This window comes from Camelus ferus, chromosome 13 (assembly GCF_009834535.1).
Source record: "Camelus ferus isolate YT-003-E chromosome 13, BCGSAC_Cfer_1.0, whole genome shotgun sequence".
Lineage (NCBI taxonomy): Eukaryota > Metazoa > Chordata > Mammalia > Artiodactyla > Camelidae > Camelus > Camelus ferus.
This window is the reverse complement of record NC_045708.1, coordinates 34,299,065-34,323,416: the sequence shown is the minus strand read 5'-3', so window position 1 is coordinate 34,323,416 and position 24,352 is coordinate 34,299,065. Positions and strand designations below refer to the sequence as shown.

The 24,352-nt window shown below is 52.4% G+C and overlaps 1 protein-coding gene across 1 annotated transcript in view; it reads left to right on the top strand.

Annotated features, from left to right (window-relative positions):
- TRABD2B (TraB domain containing 2B) overlaps window positions 1-24,352 on the top strand; it is a 212,571-nt gene that overhangs the window by 158,128 nt on the left and 30,091 nt on the right. Inside the window, exons 3-4 of the mRNA XM_032494222.1 lie at window positions 16,376-16,522; window positions 22,988-23,162. Coding sequence (XP_032350113.1) covers window positions 16,376-16,522; window positions 22,988-23,162 — 322 coding nt within the window. The remainder of the gene's footprint in view (window positions 1-16,375; window positions 16,523-22,987; window positions 23,163-24,352) is intronic.

Here is a 24,352-nt window from a genome sequence, read left to right as displayed (position 1 = left end):
ACCCGCAGGCGGGTAGGCCTGGCTGAGCCGTCCTTCCTGGCTCGGCTGCCCCCCACGCCCGGCTGGCTGAAAGGCCCCCTTGTGTGGCGGCCGGGCCTCCTGGCCGCAGCGCATGGCCCGTTCTCTTACCTCATAAACGGCTAATTTGTTACATATTTTCTGACGCTGTAAATGGGAGAACAAAGACCTTTTCTCTCTCATATTTTTGTTCAATTATGTTTGTGGGGGAACCTGATCCCCTTCAAAGGGGGGCCGGGGAGCTGGGGGAAGCCTCCCAGGCTTACTGACCTCCCAGGCCTGCTCCTGGGCCCAGGCTGCTTGGGCCTGGGTGCGGCCGAGGGGCCCTCTTCATGTCCCATGAAGGGAATGGGCCCTCATTGCCAGAACAGAGGCCAGTCTCAGAAGCAGGTCGGCTCCTCCAGTGGCAGACAGAGCTCCCAGGAGGCAGACCTCAGGACTGGAGAAGGAAGGCCTTTTCCATGGTCCACAGCCGTGCCCTGTGATGACCTGGCCTGGGGACAGGAGGGGAGCTGCCACCGTGACACTGACACCCATCTCCCCATACCTGCAGCGTGTCCCCCAAGGAGATGTGGCAGGCACCTAGAGTGAGTGGACTTGAAAAAGAAGCCCCCCAGCTGAGAAGCCCTGGGCTGCATGATTTCTGAGGCCCCTCTGAACCCCGAGACTCAGGTCCTCATCTAGGTTCCCTGTGGGCTCTTTCCATGTCTATCCTAAAAGCATGCTTGCTGGCATTAAACACTAGCTCTCCCCGAATCAGGAGCCAGAAGGCGGGGGGGACATGGACTCTGGAGGCTGCTCCTGTCTGTCTTTCCAACAGCTGGCACCAGCCTCTCCTTCCTTCCTTCCTTCCTTTCTTCCCTTTAATGGGTGGTTGCCAGTGGCAGGTCTTGGACTGCGTACTGAGGATGTGAGGATGAGAAAGCCGACATGGTCCCCACCCTCATCGTGTCTCCACAGCAGTGGGCAGAAGGCTGCTCGGCACCTGGCTAAAATGGCCAGCCTATCTTGATTCATCCACTGCTTACTGGCTTTGTGACCTCAGGCAAGTCACATGGCAACTCTGTGCCTCCTTTGCCTCATCTGTAAAATGTTATCAAAACGGTAATTATTTCGTGTGGTTGTTGGGGGACTTAAATTTTTGAAATATTTGTAAAGAACCACATGTAGTGTCTGGCATTGAACAGATAATTATTCAATGGTGGTTAAAATTATTAGGATAAGCGGACATTAAACAGATGATTACATGCGTCAATATATGAAAACAGACTATTATGAGCACGCTGAAGAAAGATCATAGTGTATAGCAGGGACTTGAATGGAGGCCCCTGAACCGATCTGGGCATCAGGGAAGGCGTTTTCAGGAGATAATGCTTGAACCACTATCTGAATAATAAGTAGGAGATAATGAGAAAAAAGAGAGGAGTGATGGGAATGGGACTCCTGGCAGAAGGACCAGCACGTGCAGAGGCCCTGAAGTGGGAAAGAAGGAACACATTCAAATAAAATCTGTCAAGGCAGCGTATTGAAAATGCAGAGCAAGGATGGCAGGAAGCAAGATGAATCTGAGGAGGCTAGCAGGGCCCACCAAACAGAGCTGAGAGGCCGTGTCAAAGATGGCAGTGGTTATTCCTCGAGCAGAGCAGAACCAGGAAGGGTTTAAGCCTGGGAGTGCTGTGGTCTCATTTATGTTTTTTAAAGATGATGCCTACACACAGCATCCGCTTTCCCTGCTAGTCTCAGGACTAATGGGTGCCCATCAGGTCAGGGAAGCTCAGGGTACCAGGTGCAGTCTGGACCCTGGGCCTTAAGATCCAAGATCACCTTGTGCAATGCCTTCCAACAGCAAGTGGAAATAAAAGTGAAAAGGAGAGGGTGGAGGGGGATGAGGGTGCAGACACAAATATGGCAGGGGCCAGACCCACAGAGCCTTGGTGGGCCAGCCTAAGACTGAACCATGGAGAATGATCCATGGGGCCCCTTGGTGTCAGAAAGGGGCAGAACTAAGTCACATTAATCTGAGTATTCCTGGGGCTCCTGCGCAGTGCCTGACCTAGAGGGGGTGTTTGTTACATGTGTGAATATCAGTCTGTGGTCAGGGCTCTCAGTGGTGTGTGTAGTGCACAGGGCAGTCCAGACGCCTGTCCTGAATCTATCTGTCTATCTATCTCTGTCTCCATCTCCATCTGATCTCTCTCTTTCACACACGTGTGCACACACACTTTCTTACACAACCCTCTCAGAGCCGCAGACACAGCCCAGAGCAGAAAGAAACTGGTCTGTTGCTGCCCTTCTCAATTGCAGAAGCACACGAAAGAAGACAAAGAAAGACTGGAGCTGAAGGCAGGCCTTCTTAGAGGAGGTGAGCTTCCAGGTGGGACAGGAGGGATGTGGGTGTGGACAAGCAAGGGCCAGCAAGGACCCCTGCCCCAATCCAGCAGGGCCCTGGTGGCTGGTCCAGGCCCAGCAGTGGAAGATGCCAGTTTGGGCCTGAGGCCCCAAAAGAAGGTCACAGGCAGGGAGTTGAGAGGCTGGCCCACTCCTCCCTCCACCCAAAGTAGTTTGGCCCTTTAACCAGCACTTTTGGGGATAAGGACCCTCTGTTCGCATCAGCTCACACTCGCCTGCCCTCCCAGGTCTGACCTGCGCAGAAGGAGGCCTTGGACAGCCCTGAGTATTTCCCGTCTGCAGTGTAAGCAGATCTTTGCTCATCCAGAGTATATCTGACTTCTCTGTATTCTTTTCCCAAGACCCAAGGCTAAGATTTCAGTTTCACATTCTTTTGCCTTGGGTCTAAAAACATTCTTCTTTTCTGTGGTGGGGGATGGGAGGAATAAGGGGGCATAGGAGACCTGAGCCGCCCAAGTAAAGCCTCATTCCTGCTTTGGTCTGCTTCCCCCGCTTGCTGTGTGGCCTTGGGCAACTTCCTGCCCTCTCTGGCCCTCAGCATCCTCTCTAGACAGCAACATCCTACACAGGATCTAAGGACCCTCCCTCAACTGATGCTCTCTGGGCAGAGCCAGAGTCTCCCCTCTTGCTGCCAAGAAGTGTCTCCTGTGACTTTAAGATAGGCAAAAAGCGGGAGCAGCTGGGCCTGCATTTCAGTTTGGTCCATGAGGCCAAGTTTGACGCAGCTGTTGCATTTGATGTGCTCTAGCAAGAGTACGTCCCCTGGACTGTCAAGGCCCCAGGTCCCATGCCAGCCCTGCACTGTCCTCTTTCCTTCCTGCCATTCTGATCTTGCTCCTCTTCCGTGCAGCTGCTCCCCCAGGTGGAGCTCAAGGCTTTCTGAAGTGGAGGAGGAGGGGCTGAGGACCCAGCCCCAAAATTCAGGGCAGGGGAGAGGGGTCAGTGGTGGGCAAGAGGAGAGACTCAGAGCCCTGAGTTGTAGGATTCTAGAACATCCCAGCCAAGAAGGAGTCTGAACTCTAGTCTGCCTTCACTTCCTCAGAGCATCCCCCAAGTCCCGGGCCCAGAGGGGCCTCCTTACCTCTCCCAGCCTAAGGGGGCTGAGACTGTCTCCTGCCTGCTGCCTGTGCTCCTCTGATCCTCCCTCCGTAGAGCCGTCAGGGGGCAGCTTCTGAATCAAAAGTCTGACTGGTGGTCCCCTGCTTCAAAACTTCCATGGCTTCCCATGGTCCCTCAGATAAAGTCAGCTGTGGCTCCCACCCTGGCTCCCGCCTCCAGTCCCAGCTCACAGCCTTCACCGGCCACACACTGCGCTCAGCCCAGGGGATCATCGTCACTGCCAGCTCCACCCAGCCTTTGCGTGGACCTTGACGGTGCCTGAAATCGCTCTTCTTTCTCTTCTCATGGCAGACGCGTGCTCCCACAAGGTATCACTGCAGACTCCTCTGTGAGTCCCGTGTGCAGTCCTCCCCCGCCGGGTGAGCCCCCCTCCCACTGCCCTCCCACAACATCGCATCCATCCCTGTGCCAAGCTTTCACGAGTGATGTTAGCATCTGGTCGCAAGTCTTCCTTGGTGCCTTGTTCCACCCCACCCCTGACTTTGAGCTCCTTGAGGATAGAAATGGTGCTGAGTTGGTTCCATGGCCCCAGCACCCAACACCAGGCCGGGTACTGATCATTGAGGAGTGAATGAGAATCAACCCACGTGTGCTGGCTCCTGCCCCTCCTCAGAGCCACCCCACTGCTGCTTAGGGAGCAGAAGTCTCTTAAAATGCCATGGGAAGACAATAATGCTTTCCAAGGGTTTTAGAATGCTAGCTCCCTAGACAGGGAGGCCAAATATAATTCTCCCCATCTGGCAGATGAGTGGATTGAGGCTTGGGAGGAGACAAGTCTGGCCCATGTTCTCATGGCAGCACACCATCAAAAGAGGCAAAGCAGGAACTCCACACAAGCCTGTATGTGTCAGGACCTAGATCTGAGCCAGAGTCGGAGCCCTGCCCCTTCTGCTCTGTGTGGTTTGTCTCTGAAGCACTTGTAGCCTGGACTTAGCAAAGAAACAATTTCACTCAACAGTGTCAAGCCAGCCCCTCCCCGCCTCCCACCCGGGGGCCACCTGGAACTGCCCGCTCCAAACCCATCCTCCTTGGCCACTGCCCAGGACCAAGGCTGAGCAGAAGTCTCCACCCTGCTGGAGGGCCCGTGAGGCTCCTCCCTCCTCCTTGCAAATTGGTAATTGCTGTGTGGTCAGACCAGAAGGAATTAGACAAGCCCTCTAGGAATTTCATACTGATTTTGCAAATGAAAACGGAGACTTGCCTTTTGAAGTCTAGGCAGCTGTGTCAGCAGGCAGGTCTGAGACAGCAGGAAAAATAAAAACTACATACTTCCCACCAGTGGATACAGCGGCTTCATCATAATAACGATGATGGTAACCATGGCCACCGCCGGCTGATCGCTGCCGTGCAGACCATTGTCCCTCCAGTGGGTCTCAGTCTGCTCCTCAGCGGCTCCCCATCCATTTCCACCTCCACAGGTGACGAGCCCACTGCCTGAACATCCAACAGGGAAGGGCTGAGTGGAGCATGGAGCCCGCAGCCTGAGACCGAAGGCCTTTCACCGCTGGATCCCGTCCTGGCCTAACTGCTGGCACATCTTTAAATGCGCTGTGCACTTCCGAGCCCCTCTACCTTGGACGTGCTTTTCTCTCAACCCCACTCACCCTATACAGCTCGGCTTAAAGCCAGATTCCTTCCCTGGCTTCCAGGCTGCATCACAAACCCTCTGTGAGCCCTCAAAGGCCCCTGATTTTTCCTTTTACCGTTAACTTATCATTGGGTTTTATAATTACCTATTTATCTATTCATCTCCCCCACTACCTTGAAGTTCCTCAAAGCTCTATAACTGAAAATAGGCCAGCCTAGATGATTCTCTGGGACTTTCTGATTTCTTTTCTTCTCTTTTCTTTTCTTTTCTTTTTTTTCTCTCCATATCCAGTATGTATTCAGTTTAGGAGATCAGAGGTGGTTACTGAGGAGCAAAAAAAAAAAAAAAACAAAAAAAACATGACAGGTTTTGACTGGGAAGAGCTAAGGCTGGAGCCACCTCACCCTAACAGTGGGGGAGCATGGGATTTCACTTGCCTCTCTGAGCCTTGGTTTCCCTGTCTAAGAAATGGGGTCAAAAATGTTGGCCTCACAGGGCTGATATAGAGAGTATATGAGCTTCCCTATGTCAAGTGCCTGGAACCACCAACTGTGTAAGTCATGAGATGGTGAAGTGTCACTGTGCTAAAATGTTGGGCTCATAGAACATGACAAGCAGAGTTGAGAGGTGCTCCCACATCTTCGTGTTTGGGGACCCTGTGACCAGAAAGTGGGTCCCACAACTGGTTTGGGTCAGAGCCCACAGCACCAGAATCTGGGTCTCCAGCCTCCCTCGGGCTTATCTGTGCCTAAAACTGAAAACCAAGGGATTCTTTTGTCATCCAACAGGGCAGACTCCACACAAACTCCTTTCCGGAGACCCCAAGCCTCTGGGCCTACCAGCCCCAGCCCCAGCCCGGCTATCAGCCTCCCTACCCAGCAGAATGCTAATCTCCTCCTGTGGGTGGCTCTGAATTTATGAGCATTTCCTGGCATGACTTGAAGGACAGAAGAGGAATGCTGGGATCTGTAAGGGTGGTCTTTGGGTGGAGAAACTAGGCATTCAGAGAAAAGAAGGAAAGAGAGCTCGGGTGAGTCAGCCTCCGCTGCCTGCCCAGGAGAGCACGGAGGGCCCAGCCAGCCCACACTGCAGGGCGGGTCGAGGATGTGGTGGCACCACCGAGGTCCACGGAGCAGGGAACTTCTGTGCTAGAAGCCAAGTCCAAGCCCTTGGGTTGTGGCTGGGGTTTGGGACAGGGTGTGGGGAGGGGACGGAGGCGTGTGCTAAGGGCCTCCTCTTTAGGAAGACAGCTGTTTTCATCTTCAGTCTCATCTCCTTGCTTCACACCGGCCTCCCTGGACTCCATATCAACACAGCCACTGCAGCTACCCCTGCTCAGCCTCTCTGGGACTTTCCATCTCACTCGGAGGGAAGCCAACGGCCTTCAGGGCCCACAGGCCCTACAGGGTGCACTCTCCACCAACCTCATCATATCTCTGTAACGGCATCCCGGAAATCCTCCTTACCTCTCCAGATCGACCTCTGCCCTCCCTGTTCTGAGCCCTGAGCTGACATGACATCACCTGGCTTCCCTTATCCTGATTTCAGTAGGAAGCACTGGCAGGGGACAAACAGGCAGAAGGGGAAGGAAGCTGGATATTTCTTGCCCCCACCCGCCCCTTCCTCCTCGCAAGCCACATGGTCCAGGCCATGGAGCAGTAGCTGTGTTCCCCTCCCACGGCTGTGGCTCTGGCCAGGTTCAGGTCTTTGACCCCCCCGCCTTTCCCTTTAAGGCTCAGGGGCAGGAAAGCTTCGCCCTGCTGCTACCCCTCTGTGCTCCACCACCCCACCCACATCTCTGTGAACAGTCTCATCATTCAATGCGCATCAGTTACCCTTTCAGTTGCACTTACTGAATTGGCACATACTTCACTGGTCGTGCACCATCTGTGTTCTGCTGGGTCCCTGCCTAAGACAGATCTCATCGACTAGTTCCCCCTCACTCACTCCTCTCCAGCCACACTGGCCTCCTTCCTGCTCCTCACACCCATTAGGCTTGTTTTGCCTCAGAGCCTTTGCACTTGCTGTTCCCTCTGCTCAGAGCACTCTTCCTTCTCTCGGATATCCACATGACTACCCCTCATCTACTGTGGATTAGATCTCATCTCCAGTGTCACTTCTCGTTGTGTCTTTCCTGGGCATCTTACCTACAACGTCAACCCCCAGCACACACACACACACACACACACACACACACACCAGCACATACACACACACACACACACACACACACACTTCCTATGTTTCTTGCATAATTTTCTCCTTAGCAACTGTCACTCTCTAACCTAGATATTGTACTGGTTGTTTTTATTTATTGTCAGCTTCTTCCTACTGGAGTGAAAGCCCCATTAGAGTAGGGATTTTTATTTGCTGTGTTTTCTGCTGTCCCTCCAGGGTATGGAACAGCATCTGGTACGTAAATGCTCGATACATATTTATTCAATGAATGTGTGAGTTGGTCCTTTTCAAAGGTGGGTAAACCAAGTCTCAGGGAAGGAAAATGGCTTGTCCAGGGCTTTATGTTGGAGATTCAGATGGAGACTAGTCCTACCTGCCAGCCCAGAGCCAGTCCCTGGCTCCAGGAAACCTTGTGTTTATTTGCAGTCCTGCTGCTCAGAGGCTCAGTGGCTCGGTGTCTGGAGACAGGATTCTGTGTTGGGGGGCCAGGGGACTCAGCATACTGAGCAGGAAGTGGGGAAGTAGTCGGCACTGCTTTGGTGCTGTCAATGGGGCAAGGAGAATAAATAAATAAGCCTCAGCCAGAGCCTGGCAGGCTCTAACCTTTGAGGAAGTCACCCCTAGGCTGGAGAAACCTTCCTGCAAGGCAAAGCTGTCCTTCACCCCAACCCAGATCAGGGCTGACAGACAGGTGAACCAGGATCCAAGAGCCTCAGCTTCCGCCTCTGGGCCCTGTGGGTACTGGGTCCTGGCAGAGGGCTGCTCAGGATGGGGTTCCTGGGGTCAGTGGTCCAGCTTTTCATCCAGGCCTTCATTCATTCTACAAATATTTCTCAAGCGTCTGCTATGTAAGTATCAGGGACTGTGCTCTCTGCTGGGGAAATAGCCACAACCAAGAAAGATGATTTGCCCGCCCTTGGAGTGTTCACTGCTGATTAGGAAGAACAAGCATTAAATAATAATGAAGCTGAAGGAATGCATCGGTCCAGGAAGCATCAGTCCTTAGGGGTGCTAAATAGGGGAACTTCCCGGCCCACAGCCCAGGGCAGTCCTCTTGAGAGGGGACCTTCTGCAGCCGAGTGAAAGGGGAGTGGGAACTAGGGGGTGGAAGAGAGTTCCAGGCACAAGGGAAGGAAGGGGGAGGTCCTGAGACTGGGAAGGCAAGCTTGGCAGGGAGGAGCTGAACGAGGTTCCATTAAGCAGGGCAAAAAGTAAAAACAGCTCGAGAGGCCACGTTCCAGGTGGGATACCTTGGCCAGGTGGCCAGTTTCCTCTCCTCATATGTCAGCTCTGAGCAGGCCCCATGGCTGAGAGTCTAGCATCCCTTCTCCTTCCCAGCTAACCACTCAGAATCTGGGCCTCACACCCTGGCCCCAATTTATCTGTCTGTCTCTCTTTTCTTCCTACAATGGTTGGCCGGAGGCAGCTTGGCCAGTCAGGCCCAGGCATAAGCAGAAAGAACCCAGCACCTGTCAGCTGGACCTGAGTTTGAATTCCAGCTCCAGTTCCTTGTGTGAGACCTCGTGCAAGTGCCATCACCATCCTCAAAGCCTCAGTGTCCTCACGTATCATGTGGGAATAACAATCCATTCTCTGGAAGGATTATGGTGTGGGATAGTTTCTCGACATCCTTACCCTGACTCATAGAACCTGGCATGCCAATCAGCTCCAATCTTGTCTCCCATCACTCTCCTTGTTTGCTCAGCTCCAGGCACCCCAGCCTCAGCTCCTCCTTGCATATGTGCTGGGTCTTTGCACCTGCTGTTCCCCCTGCTCTCTTCACTCCCTGCCCCCTTTCCTGCTTCATTTTCTCTCTGTAACGCATACAGTATTTGTCAGGGTTCTCCAGAGAAACAGAGCCAATAGCATGTGTAGATAGATAGATAATACATACATATATACATACATACAGATTGATTGATTTTAAGGAATTGGCTCACACGTTGTGGAGGCTGGCAAGTCCAAAATCCGCAGGGTACACTGGCAAGCTGGAAACCCAGGGAAAAAGAGCTGATGCTGCTGTTCAAGTCAAAGGCAGTCTGCTGGCAGAATTCCCTTCATCAAGGAGGTGGGTCTTATCTATTAAGGCCTTCAACTTATTGGATAAGACCCACCTTCATCCAGTTACTACACAGCATAATCTGCTTGACTCAAACTCTACTTTGTTAAGTGTTAATCTCATCTAAAAATTATCTTCCCAGGAATATCTAGAATGTTTGACCAAGTTACCAGGGCCTAGCCAAGTTGCCAAAATTAACCATCCACCCCTTGTCAACTTGGTATCCATACAATATCTCTTTAAACCATGCTTACCTCCAAATAGAGGACAATGAGGTCAAACTTCTACATGATGAACAATCCTGCATACAACCCAAACATGCTCCTGCCTTCCCCAGGAGAGGATGCAGTCTTTAGGTGGTGTTTATGTCCTCTTCTCCTTGATATACTGTAACTTAAATACAGTACTCAAAGTACTTGACTTAACAAGACTTAAGTTGATGATATAAAGTCAGTATGTCTTATGTTATATGATGAGAGAGAAGAAAAGACAAAAGAGAGAGAAAAGAGAACAAAGATTTACACACACACACTCTCTCTCAACAAAATACGGAAGAAACAATCCTGACAAGGAGAGTCCTTGTTTCTGTAACTGGTCACATGATGTTATCCGGTATTTGTAACCATCTTCTGTTACCACCACCACTACCTGTTCCCTTTGCCTTCTGCAAGCTCCTCAGCGGGTCATGGTTCTTTGCCTGGTGGGATGACCCAAACCTTCATTCCTGAAGGGTCTGGGCCATATGACGTCCTGCCTAGTTTGGGCTGTTGTAGTTTCCCATTCAGGTTAGCTGTGATATTACCACAGGGCGGGGTACCACTAAGAGATGCCCTAAGGGATGTCCTGCACTGCAGCCCTGCTCTGCCTCACCTCACATCGGGGAGCAGTGCAGTTTCTCTCAGTCGTAGGGACCCGAGCCCCGGCCAGCACAGTAACTCCCTCCTTTGCATGATGATTCAGAGGCATGAGGCGCCCAAAATCATGGAGGGGGGAGGGGTGTGTCTGAGCTTCCAGTTCAGTGAAATCATTCCTGTGTTTCTAACATACTAAATATTAATACTTTGCCAATTATGTTATTTATTCTCTATTTCCTCCCCAGCAGACAAGCTCAATGAGAGCAGGATTTGGGTCTGTTTTGTCCCTGACTAAACCCCCTGACCTAGAGCAGTGCCTGGCCCACGGCAGCTGCTGAGGGGATTGGGGCCTTTGCTGTGATTTCCCTGCGCTTTGGGGTGGCTGAGAGGGGACAGCCCCTGCCTGAGAGCCAGGCCTGTCTCAAATGTCCCTCCTGACAAAGCGGGTCCTGCCTTCCCCTCGGGACGACGCTGCTGGGCCAACAAGTGAACACAGGCCTCGGTGTTCGCCCTTCCAGCCCATCCAGGACTGTTTACTAGACTAATCTGGAACAATAAACCTGTCCCCACCCTCCTGGCGCCTGCCTCCCTCCATCCCAGCCCCGTGTTTGAAGATGTGTTTAAATTCCGGGCCTACACTCAGCAGACGCCGCGGGCCAGCTCCTGGCCTGCAAGCCCCAGAGAGGGGGGCCACTGGGATGCTCAGGGGCTCATGGTGGCCGGGCTTCCACACACGGCCATCCAAGGGGAGCAAGGCGGCTCTCGCCTTCACCCCGTGTTTGTTATTCTATGTCAAAGCCTTATCATAAACATTATCCTAGAGTGGGCCACCGAGGCTACGGGCCAGAAGGGTTTGTTATTCTAAAGTGGCCGGGAGCAGAAGGCGTCAAGGCCTGGAAGCCTGAGCAGAGCCAGGCTTGAGGATTCAGGGTGAAAGACAGGGAAGCAGGAATCAGGGCAAGGCACTTATTCCTACCTGCTCACCGAGCCTTCTAGGCATCTTACCAAACAACTTACCAACCATCCTTTACCGTAATGGTCAGTTGGCATATATGCCTCTGAAAGGAGCTCCGTGTAGGTGGAAACCCAGTGCAATTAATCCACCAACCCCAGATGTCTGCAGAGAATCAACAGAAAGTAAGAGTTTGTTGAATGACTGAATGAGTGAGCATACCTTCCCTGTGTCTATTGGAAGCACCAAGTATGCTCATGATGGAGCACATATTACTTTGAAGCCCTAGTCAGAGGAACCCGGTCTTGGGCCAAACACAATTTCATAGCCCAGCTCTGTGTTCTATAAGCCCTGTGGCCTTAGGGCCCCCTCCCCTCTGTTTGTTTGGCTTCCCATCTGTGAATAGGGATACATCCCCGCCGGCTCTCACTTAGGGAGAGCAGCAGGAAGCCCAGAGGGCAGCAGTGAACTAAGAAGACAGGTTCCAGGGCTGGACAGCCCAGGATTCAAATGCACATCCCACCCCTCTTCAGCTTTGTCACCTTTGATAACTCTTCGCTGCAACTCTTTTTTCTTTTCCAATCTATTAAATGAAGCTAATACTAGACCTACCTCAGAGTTGCTGTGAAGACTAAACAAATTAAGATGAGCTGAGAGGGTTCCTGACACGTAGTAAGTGCTCAATAAACCTAATGATCCACGTAATGAATGGTGAGGACCGCTTCACAACTGCAAAGGATGGACCGGGTGGGAGGCGGAGAGGATGATTCAGACTGGGCCTCCTTCCCTCTGAAGTAGTCCCCTGAATACCTAATACTCGCAATGATCAGAGAGGCAGGCTCCCTGCCCTCACCAAGCTCTCGGTCTAGACAGGCAGGGAACAGGGAATTACTTGAAATGGAAGCTTCAGTGGGATAAGTGCCAAAATCAAGGGAAGCTAGGGGTCTGTGATGGGGGCATCAAGGGAAGTCTGGAAGGACAGCTTTGGGTTTCAGTCCCAGCCCTACTACGCCCTAGCTGTGCCACACTAGGGGTGCCTCTCGAATGATCTGGTCTCCATTTTCTGTCTCTGACATGTTAATAATAAATACTCCTCAGCTGTTTCTGGCTATTTCACAAGTCTCCTGAGAGAAAATGGGTATGACAAAGTGTGTGGGATGAATGTGGACTGCGTCAGGAGACATCCAGAAATCCAGCCCCAGACGTGGTCCAGGGCACAGCAAAGGGGCCTAGGCTGGGCGTCGGGAAACAGGGAGCCCACTCCGCCCTCAGCACACCATGTGGCCTTGGGCAAGCTTCATCCTGCCTATTCTGGGCCCCTGTCTTCTCTCCTCTTCCATATGAAGAGGGCATAGGAAGCGACCAGTGGTTCTCAGACTAGGCTCCAGGGCACCTGTGGGTTCCACAGAGAAGTCGTGGAAGCCAGCAGCAGAGGGGGACGTTGGGCAAGAGGGACTTCGGGTGCTAGCCTGACTCCCTTACATCAAGCAGGGAAGTTTCCATTTCTATCTCTTACACATTTTGAGTTCCGAGTAAGGTTCTTTTGGAAAACAATGAAATAAAAAAGGATTCCGTGGCTACAAAAGGTTTGAAAAACCACTGGACCCTAGGGGCCCTTCCAGCTTCAAGCCCAGAAGGTTCTGGTCTATTTTCTTCCAAGTTTTATTTAACAAGCATTTATTCAGCACTTACTAAATGTCAGGACTGTTTTAGCACCCTGCATATTGTAACGTGCTTTGTTCACTAGGATACCTCCCAGCTCCACAGAGGCCATGTGACTACGGAAGTGACTCTGTGTGTCTAAGAGGGTCTGGGACCATTTCCCCTCCCGCCGGGTCTTCTGGGCACCTGAGCCAATGACCTCACCTCAGGCCAGGCAGTGAGAAGCAGCAGGGCAGGTGTGCGCAGAGCAGGGTGTGGTCACAGGAAGTCTGTGCATCCCAGCCCCGCAGAGGAGGCGAGCGCTCCAGCTTGACACGGACGCTTTCCTCCCAGGCATGTGCCGTGTGGGAGGAAGTGCCTGTTGCCTTAGCGATGTCCACGGCAACAGGGCCACTGCCTCCTGTGCTCCATCCCCAGCCACTCTGCTGACATCCACACCCAGCGCCAGGTGGCTGCAGATCGGATTTCAGGGGTGGTGTCCAGAGCCCGGAGGCCTGGAGAAGGCCCAGAGGTGGGGTGGTGGGGTCTGACCTCATCTCCAGCCAGCTCAGTAGGGGAGCAGCCTGGGCTGCCACCGCTCATTGCGATCCAGCTCTCCTGCCTGGCCAGAAACAAAAGTGGGAGGGGTGGGTGGAGGTGATCTCATAAGCACGAGCTTGGCCCCATTGCCCAAGACGATATTTTAGCTAGACTTTGTGTACCTATTGCCTGAGCTTTTCTGTTCAGATTAGGTGTTCTGGAACCACGTGGCTAATGCCACTGGGTAGATATTTCTGCCACACTGGTGGCAGTGTGCCGCCGGTGCAGAGAGAGTGAGTGCCAGAGTTCTAGGGGCTAGTCTCAAGGGCCTACGGAGCAACCTTGAACTAGGAATTGACCACAGCAGGGTCAAAGTGCTAAAGAAAGAGTGAGGTGACACCCTTTCTCTGCCAAGCTCCCTGCTGAGTGCTGCCAATGCAAAAATGAATAGGATGCGAGTCCTGTCTTCCAGCAGCTCATAGCCTAGGTGGGGAGACAGGTAGCTAAATGGCAGTTACAATCTAATGTTCACGCCCTGCTGGTGGGAAGCACGGTGGGTCACTTGTCTCTCACCACAGCTGTGCTGTGGGGCGTTTGCTCAGATGTCTGGGCCCAGCTGCAGGCAGGCGGGCTCAGCTGGGCTCAGCTGGGCTCACTTGCTTGTCTGGGAGCCGGCTGGCCATTGGCTGGACTAGGACGTCTTTGGTGGGACAACGGATGCAACTGGCTCTGCCCTGTACGTCTGTCACCCTCCAGCAGCTGGGCTGCTCTCCAGGACAATGTGGACATGCAGGAGGCAGCAACAGCATCTATGTGATGCTTCCTCCAGTTGGCTATGGAAGCTTGTAATGCTGGCCTCCATTTGTCATGCAGCAAGTCCAGAATCAGAAAGTGAGGGAGCTACAGAGTTCCATGGCCAAGGGCATGAATGCAGGGAGGGGTTAAGGTTTGGGGTCACTACTATATCAGTCTTTCACATAGAGAGACCATGGAGCTCTGGGGAGGGGCCTCCCCCAACCCCCAGGTGGGCAGAGAGGCTTCAGGGAGGAGACATCTGAGTACAGCCTGGAAGGCCAAGTCTGAATTTGCAAGTGGGGAAAAGGAGGCAGGAGGTTTCCTATGCACAGGGACCAGCATGTACAAAGCCCAGAGACAGAAGATTGCTGAGAAGTTGAGGATTTAGAGACACAAAGGCTGGGTAGGAAACGAGGTCATTGACCACATTAGGGTCCAGGTCACTGCCTTGCAGGTTCTACCAAAGAGCGAGGCCTTTATCCTGAGGGCAGGACACCCGTGAACGTTTTGAGCAAAAAAAGGAGAAAAAGAGAAAGAGAAAAAACATCCAATTTGTGCTTTTAAAAGATGACTGTGGCAAAAGAATATGGGATAGGTGGGAGGGGAGGAGGTCTGCAGGAAGGAGGATGGGTTGCAGTGGACCCAGTGAGAGATGCTAGGATGCTTGGGCCTGGATTGATGTTGCCTGAGAAGCTGCAGGGCTGTCATCCAAGATAGAATGCAGACAGGATGAGCAGGGCCTGAGCACTGCTGGGCAGGCTGGGACTGGGCAAACAGCAAAGACAAGTGGCCCGAGATCACCTCCTGACGTTGTGCACAAGAATTGCAAAAGTCTGGGATGCACAGTTGTGTGGAACTAGCTCCAGTTCTAGCCGTGCAGAAATGGGCGTGTCCCTTCCCCTCCTGAGCCTCAGTTTTCCCATCTAAAATGGGACATTTTTTTTTTAATTGAAGAGGAGTTGATTTACAAATTGTTAGTTTCAGTTGTATAGCAAAGTGATTAGTATATATATTTTTTCAGACTATATTCACTATAGGTTATTACAAATGAATTTATTTTCAAAACAGAAAACAGACTCACAGACATAGAGAACAAGCTTATGATTACCAGGGAGGAAGGCAGTGGGGGTGGAGGGATAAATTGGGAGTTCAGGATTTGCAGATACTAACTACTATACATAAAATAGACAATAAAGTCCTACTGTATAGCACAGTGAACTATATTCAACACATTGTAATAGCTTATAATGAAAAAGAGTATAAAAAGGAATATATATATTATATATATATGTATAACTTTACCACTATGCTATACACCAGAAACTAACACAACATTGTAAACCAAGTATACATCAATAAAACAAAATACAACACCAGACTGACAAAAATGGAAAAAAAAGAAGTTGTAATAAATACACACACACACAATGGACTACTACTCAGCCATAAAAAAGAATGAAACAAGGCCATTTGCAGCAACATGGATAGATCTAGAGATTCTCATACTAAATGAAGTAAGTTAGAGAGAAGAACAAATAACATATGACATAACTTATATGTGGAATCTAAAATATGGCACAAATGAGTTTATTTATAAAACAGAAATAGATTCACAGACATAGAAAACAAACTTATGATTACCAAAAGGGAAAGGGGGGAGGGATAAATTAGGAGTTTGGGATTAACAGATACACATTACTATATCTAAAATAGATAAACGACAAGGTTCTACTGTATAGCACAGGAAACTATATTCAATATTTTGTAAAAACCTATAATGATAAAGAATATAAAGATAATATATATATAAATAACTGAATCACTATGCTGTACACCAGAAACTAACACAACATTGTGAGTCAACTATAAGTCAATAACAAAAGAAAGGATTGGAGAGGGGAAACAAAAAAGGGGAGAAAACCAACAAAGGTTCTCAATTTGCAACATCATTAGATAAGATGTTGATGCTTGGAGCAGGAGTGAGGACCCGTGAGGACAAGGGCTGGAGATGAGAACAGGCTGAAGGCGGTGAGGGGCCAGCGAGTGAGGAATAGAATCTGCGGACCTTGCTGGGGGCGCCAGCTTGTGCTGGACCCCACACACACTCTCACACATGCCTGTTGCCCCGAGGTCCAGCGGGAAGAGGGCGGGTCCTGGTGGGGTCAGGGACCTCAGCCAGGGTCCCTGAGCACGGCCCTGACCCCTCTCCTCCCTCTGCGCAGGTGCTGTTTGCCCTGAACCAGACCCTGCTGCAGCACGAGAGCGTGCGGGCCGGGAGCCTGCAGGCGCCCTACACCACCGAGGACCTCATCAAGCACTACAACTGCGGGGACCTCAACGCCGTCATTTTCAACCACGACACGTCCCAGGTGAGGCTCCCCTCACCACTTCCCCCATGCCCAGGCAGCCTCCAGGGCGCCAGTCTCCAAGGCCAGGCCCATAGGAGGGCATTTATTAGCCCCTACTATATGCCAGGTGCAGGCAATCTTCCCTCCAGCCACGGTAAGCAGGAGCTGTTGGTATCCCCATTTTACAGATGGGGAAACTGAGGCTCAGGGAGGGGAAGAGACCTGCTGCAGGGCCCATGACTTACTAGTTGTTATCAAGTTGTCAGGAGCAGTGCTTGAGCCTGGTACATGTGACTCTGGGGCTTAGACCCTGGAAGCTGAGCCTGTAAGAACAGAGAGGCCTCGGTGAGGCTCAGTCCAGTATCTGGGGAGATTAAAGCCCAGGGAGGGAAAGCTTGAGTCCAGCCCAGGACACTCTGCCTCGATCCGAGTTATCCCCAGGCTGCACAGACCTTGGCTGGGAGCCGAGAAGCTGAGCACGGCCCCACCAGGCTTCCCATTGCCCTCAGGATAAATTCCAAGATTCTTTATCTGGCCTTCAAGACCCTCCGTCTACATCCTCGACCTCCTCGGACAGCTTGGGTCCCGGCCACACGGACCTCATTCTGCTGACCGCTGCTACCTGCAGTGCTTCCCCGCACACCTTGCCCTTTGCCACCGCTCTGCTTTTGTTCGTATCCCGCCCTCCTGGTTGCCTCCCACTCGGCCGTGGTCTAGTGTCACCTCCTCTGAGAAAGCCCCTGACACCCTGGGTGGAGGTAGATTCTCTCCCGGCACCTCTAGGTCCCCCTGTGCTTTCTGTGTCCAGTGCTTGATTATCCATTCACTCAAGAGGCAGATGAATTAGTCAGAACAGGCCACTTCCCTTCACAGGACACTGCAACAGCTCCCCATTTTCTCATAAAGCCAGAGTGTCTATGATGGCCTGTGTGGCCCCGTGGTCATTCCCCACCCCTAACCCCACATCCTCTGCCTCCCCCACACACGACATGAGCCCCCTCACACACTTTGCCTTTGCACGGGCTGTTCCCTCAGCCAGGAAGGCCTTTCCCCAGGTTTCCCCACGCTCTACCTTTAAGACTTAACTCAGGTATCATCGTCTCAGTGAGGCGGGCCCTGACTTCCCTATCTAGAATCACAGCCTGACCCTCGCTCCCCAACCTCATCGCCTTTATTATGCTCCACTTTTCCCCATAGCCTTTGTCATCTTCTTGTACTCACATATCTTGATTCATTGATCAGTGATTTTTTTAAGTCTGTCCTTTCCCACTGCAGTGTAAACTCCCGAGGGCTGGAATTTGGGTCTGTCTTATTCATTGATAATTGGCTAGAGCAGTGCTTGGCCCAGAGCAGGACTTGGTAAATATTTGACAAATGAAGGAAATAGTTTATAAATGCCAGGCAAGTGCTGTGAAAAGGGATATGGTGGACAGCCAGAGAGAGCTGCCCTCGTGGGGCTGATGGTCTTACAGGAGAAAACGGGAGGTTCAACCAGCTATTGCACCGAAGTGTGGTCCTTGCTACCAGGCAAAATAGAGGATGCTGTTGGAGCCTGTGGCAGGAGCAGGAATTTGGATGGGCTTGCGGGTAGGACTGGGACAGGGCTAGGAAAAGAAGGAAAGATTCCTGTGAGATGAGAGGTCAGAGAAGAACCTGTACTGGCCACAGACAGGAGGTGAAAGTATGTTTCAACAGAGGAAACCATGCGAATGAGCTGGAGGAAAGAGACAGCAGGAGGAGGGGCAAGACTCTGGGCCAGAGGCATAGTCAGGGGCCCCCCTAGACCCTGAGCTCCCTGAGAACAAGGGTGCATTGCCCTCTCTCATCCTGGTGCCCAGTGCAGGGTTTGGCACAGAGCGAGTATGGAGCAATGCCACATTGGTGAATGTAGGTGTGTGTTGTGCTTAGTGCATTGCAGAGTGAGGGGGGAAGGACCCAGAGGCCCTGCTACAGGAGGCTCGGGTTTTGAGTGCTCTGACTCTCACTGGTAGAGGAGAGAGGGAGAACCCTGAGGGCACGAGGCTCACAGGTGCTTCACCAACCGTCTACGCTGTGACGGAGCCTGACCCTGCATCCTCTGCTGGGCAGAGGCTGGTGAGCCCTGGGCAGCCAGGGAGCTGTGTGGCTGAGAGGGACTGGGTTGCCACTTGAGATGGCCTGAGAGGGATGAGGTGTGTACTGGACAGGATCCAGCCTGAGGAGGGCAAGACTTTAAGCTGAGAGAGGGAAGAATGGAGTGACCTCAGGAATGACAAGTTCAGATTTTCTTTGAACCTGTGTTCAGAACTACTGATATGTCTCCAGCAGGTGAACTGCATCGGGGGTCTCCTGGCAGTGCCTGTACGTAAGGAGGGCAGAGGGCACAGGTAGATCGGCCCACCCAGATTAGAAGAGCAACCCAGGCTGCACCGAGGGGTGCCCAGACAGAGTCTAGCCCTTAAGGGAGGGACTAGGCAGTCCTGCCCCCAGACACAGACAAGCCCTGTGTCAGGCTAGCCAGGCTAAATCTAGTGCTCACATGCTAACAGAGAAGGGGTCTGCAGCTGGAGGCCTTGAAGGACAGGAGAGCTGGAGGGGTGCAGTCAGTGCCTGCAGGTGGAGAAGGCTTCAGGGAGAAGGTGGTATTGGAGCTAGGCCTGAGAGCAGAGTCTGCAGGTGGGGACGAAGGCAGGGGCTGGCAGGCAGAGCGAGCAGCCTGGGGGCAGGGGGTGGCATAGGAAAGTGGGGGGTGCTGGGAATGATGTGCAGAGCAGTAGGCAGCTCATGGAGGTGAGGGGGTGGTGAGAATGCTCACTGAGGGGCGGACACTCTGAGGTATTCAAGCCAGAGAGGGATGGGGTCAGAAAAATGCCTCTGGATGCAGTGCAGAGGCTGCTGGAGTGGCCTCTGGAAGCCGGGGCTGACAGATCCAGGGCCCAGGAGGATACCACTGGGGGACACAGGACAGGCACACCTCACTCACCCTTGGTCGGCTCTGCTTCATCTCCCCACCATCCCACCTTCAGAAATGGCTGAGGCCCTGGCCTCCCACAGCTCTCCGGCCACTAGGCCTGTCAATGCCCCCAAATCAGCAGGGTAATCCACAGGCCCCTCCCCTGGGAAGCCTTCTCTGTGCCCCCAGCCTACATTAGATGTAGCCTTCCATATACATTTATCGTCTATACTCAGACACTTTTGAGAGTGAAATGTCAAATATAATTAAGTCAGAATAACTAACAGGCATGGAGCAATCTACCCTAGCCATGAACCTGGACTGTCCTGGACAAACCAAGACATGTGGTCACCCTGTTAGGTGCCTCCTCCCTCTAAAAGCACACGCCCACAGTGTTCTGATCCCCACTGGCCGTGAGCCTCATCCAGGGCAGCAGACCCAGTTTGAGGTTACTCTGTGGCCTCCTAGCCAGACACAGGGCTGGACCTATGGAAGTTCTCAGAAGATGTCCTTTGGATAGACAGAGTAAAGGAAAGGGATAGGAGGACACTGAGGTCGTGATATCAGCAGACCTGAGCACTTGACCACCAGACCTGACCCAGTCCTGGTTGGGGGTCAGGGGAGCCCCACAGCCCAGCACCAGCTCTGCCTGGTCCATCTTCTCCTCATTCCATCTTGGACCCATCACTCTAGGGCTCTGGGGACCTGACGTGTCTCCTTTAAAATGTTATCATGCGTCCTGCACTTGAACTTGTCGTGGGAGATTTAAGGCTCCCAACAAGCCTAATGACATCATTAATTTGCTTCCATCCAGCTGGGCCCAAACCTAGGCCTCATCCTTGGCCTCAATCCAGGGCCCTTCAGCATGAAACACGCAGAGAATGTCAGCCAGCTGCTGGGAAGCCCAGGGAGCCAAGGGGCTAGCCCGGCTTCTTCATGGCTATGACATTGAACTTTCTGGTTCTTGTCCTTGTTAATTTTTTTGTTTAGCTCCCTAAGGAATGAGTGGAGATTCATCTCCAAATGCACACTCATGGTCAGGGAGCCGAGGACTAGGGAACTGGACACCTCACAGGTCCCAGGATGAAGGCCTCTGCCTGGACCCTTGGAAGCAGGGGAGGGAAGCCAGATGCTGCCTTCATGGCTCTCTGATGCTTCTGAACACCATCTCTCTGTCATCTCCATCTCTGACTCTGTCCAAGGCCACCCTTCACTGCAGCCTCTGCCATCAGAGGGGAAAGGTGTGGAGCCAGCTCCACTCTCCAGGCTGGTTGTGCAAAGCTGGTGTTTAGTCCACACTTCTTTGTGCCAGGCGCTGTGCTAAGCACTTTCCAAAACTGATCTTGTTTAATTCCTACAACAACATTTATAACCCCTATATGACCAGTTTGGAAACTGAATCTCAGAGAGGCCAAGTAACTTGCGAGTTACAGAGGCCTCCCAGCTGGTACGTGGCAAAAGAGGGATTCCAACCCGAGCTGACCCAGCTGTCTGACTTCAGGACTTACATCACAAGCTACTGCCTGCAAGCCCGTGCACTCATTCGTTCACTGATTGAGTAAATACTCATTTGTTGGTACAACCTCATCCCATGTTCTCTTCCATACCCAAGGAATGGAGAGAAGCCTGTGCCTGTGAGGGCCAGGTTTCCAGAAATAGCCCTTCTCAGTCATAACTTCTCCTGTGCCCCTCCCCTACTTAGAAACCTGCTGTGTTTCCTGCAGCAGCAGCAAGTCTGAGTGCGGCCTGTGTTGTCAGAGCTGCCAAACATCGCTTCCCATGGTTGGGGGAGGGAGTAAGAACTCTGTTCCTTCATGTATCCATTTACCAAACAGTCTCCAAGCACCAACTTGGTGTCAGCCCTGACTGGGCACTGTCAGGGCTGCTGCATACAGTTGCACAGGTTGTGCACTGTCAGGTTTGAGGCACACCGGTCATATTATCGTCCTGTTCATCCCAGAACAGCAGACCAGGAGCGGGGCAGAGAAGCCCCACCCCTCTCACTCTGGGGAATGCACTGGTCCTTGGCCAACAGATAGCAGAATCAGATGGCCCAGCCTCCCTTGAGTCCCTTGAAGTTCAGCCTCTGTTGATGTCTCCGTTTTCCTCAGAAAGAATGTTGTTGGCAACTCGCCAGTAGCTCTAGAGGCCATGTGGCTGGGCTAAAACCTGTGGGAAGTTAGCCCCCTCATGCCAGGCTCTCCACAAGCCCAACCTGTGTGCTGGCCCTGGGCTGGTGAAGGCAAAGAGATGAAAGGCGGGCACCAGGTGGAAGCCCAGTGAGCAACAGCTTGGAAGGTAGAATGACACTGGTGGGTTGTGGGGAAAGAGAGGGTACATTCTTTCTCGCTGCCTCAGTTTCCTCGGTGGCCCATGGCTTCCTTTCCAGTCCCACCCACATGCTGGAGGCCACAGTGCCAGAACACCTGGACCTGCCATCCAGGTTATCCAGGTTAGAAAGACAACATGTTGGCACTGGAAGAACACAGGAGGAGGCGATGTGGTGTGGAAGGACAGTACCACTTTATGTTCAAGGCTCCAGAAACCTGTACTGGACACCTACTTTATGCCAGGCATCAGAGGCCCAGGAATGACCAAGATGCTGTTCCTGAACTCAGGGACCTCTCTGCCTAGTTCAAGAACATGTCAGAGATGCTGGCCCCAGGGCACACAGCTGGGTGTGGACATAGGGCAGAAAGCAAGGAAATATGGACAGTTACAATCCAGGTTGTTGAACAAGCCATCGTTATGGGAGGAAGACTTGGTCCTGGAGTTGAAGTTTTTAAGAAGGGATGGAAGGGTTTGGGTTATATCCTGGGAAGTGGTGGAGCTGGGGCTGGGGGGTTAGCGGTAGCAACAGGAGGTGGCCAACTAGGGCTCATACACTGGGAAAACCAACGTTTATGACCCCTCCTCTTGCCTCTGTAGGATGGGGTGGGCTGAAAGTTGTCCACAACGGCACCCATCATCTCCTGTAATCCCCCACAATACAGTTTTCCCCATCCTACAGATGAGAAAACCGGGACTCAGAAAAGTTAAGTAACTTGTCCAAAGTCACACAGCATCTCAATAGAGCCTTGAAGCCCAGGTCAGCCTTTCTGCTACACCAGGCAGCTCAGCTTGACCCTCCACACCTGAGGCTAAAACAAATTTTCTGTACATGCCGGCACCGGCCTCAGTGCTGCAGTGAGAGCTGTGAACTGGCTGAGTGCAGTCTTTCCTGCGTGTCCAGAGGCTGAGGTCCAACAGGCAGAGACGCATGAGTGATGCATAGCAGGGGGCGGTGTCCGGGCTGCCATCCTGGCTCGCTGTTTAGTGAGCTGTGTGACTCTGTTCCTGTCTCTGGACTTTTCACTCTTCTTTCTTTATTTTTAAAATTGAGATAACAGTCATCTCAAAGCATTTTGGAATCAACAAAAAACACAAAACATATAGCCCACTGTGGGAACTTAAGAAAGGTAAGTTGCCCAGCCTCACCCTGGGCGGTGTGTGTTTATTGGAAGCCCACCTGGCTCCAGAAAGGACTGAAGGCAGTCCCTGTCTTGCCTTTACAGCTGCCCAACTTTATCAACACCACCCTCCCGCCGCACGAACAGGTGACAGCCCAGGAGATCGACAGCTACTTCCGCCAGGAGCTCATCTACAAGAGGAACGAGCGGATGGGGAAGAGGGTCATGGCGCTTCTGCAGGAGAACGAAGACAAGATCTGCTTCTTTGCCTTCGGAGCAGGTTTGGGCCTGAGTCGGGAAGGATGATTTGCAGCATCCTTAAGGGCTGGGAGATTTGCTGGACCCTCTCCTGACCTCTACTTTGTAAAGGGTAAAGTTGAGGCTTAGAATGAGCAGAAGAAGCCACATAGTGTTCAGCAGAGCTGAGATCCGAAGCAGATCCCTTCCCTCCAGTCAAGGGTTCCTTTGTGATAAGTCTCCACAGGCAAGGGCAGCAACCCTGCCCAAGCCAGGACAGCTTCTGTGGTCCCTTCACACCCCTGCAAGCCATGCTGAGGGCCCAGAACGAGAGCCAGATCCCATTGTCCAGCTCAGACTTGGGCCCACCCCGTGGAGCCAAAGCCAAGACGGCAATGGCCTCGTGGCCCAGTGGGGAGAAGGCGGGCCTTGGCATCCCGCGGTCTTGGCTCCAGATCCCAGTCCAGCCTGCTCCGGGCTGCATGGCCTCAGCAGGGGACCTTCTCAAAGACTCAAGTCCCTTTCCGATGCATGGGCACTGATGACAGTAACTATGTGATGAATTGTAAAGACCTACCTTACAGGATAGTTGCAAAGATTAGTACCACATAGTAGGAACTCAAAATGGCAGCCACAACTATTGTCATCATTATGATGGTGACAATTAATACAAGTTGTATCATCACCACATGAACCATGAGCCTGGTGCTTCCTCTGGGGCTCTGGGAAGTCCAGATGCGCAGGTAGGGGGCTTGCTTAGCGTCTCTCTCCCTGTTCCTCTCCTCTCTCTCTCCTACTGCTTCTCCCTCACCCTCTTCCTTCCTCCAGGGCCATCCCTGCTGGTGACAGCACTGTCCACGTTGGGACCAAGACATTGCATTTGCCTCCTTTATTAATCAGCTTTTGCTCTGGAGCTACAATGATAAACATATCTCTTGCTCATGTTGCTTGCAATTTGGGCTGAAAGAATCCACCTCCTGTTTTGTGAGAATTAAATAAGGTGGTGGTGGGGGTTGCACTCACTGCCACTGCCCTCTCTCCCCCCGACCCCTGGCCCCTTACCCATACAGTGTCTGCCTGCATCAGGTTGAGTTGGATCAAGTCGAGCACCCTGTCTACGCAGAAGGTCCTATATGGCTGTCCTGATTCATAATGGGGCGCGTCCACTGTTTGAGATCTGCCCCATCTGCCCCTAGCCATTCAACCCCAAATACCTCAAGGGCAAGAGCCAGC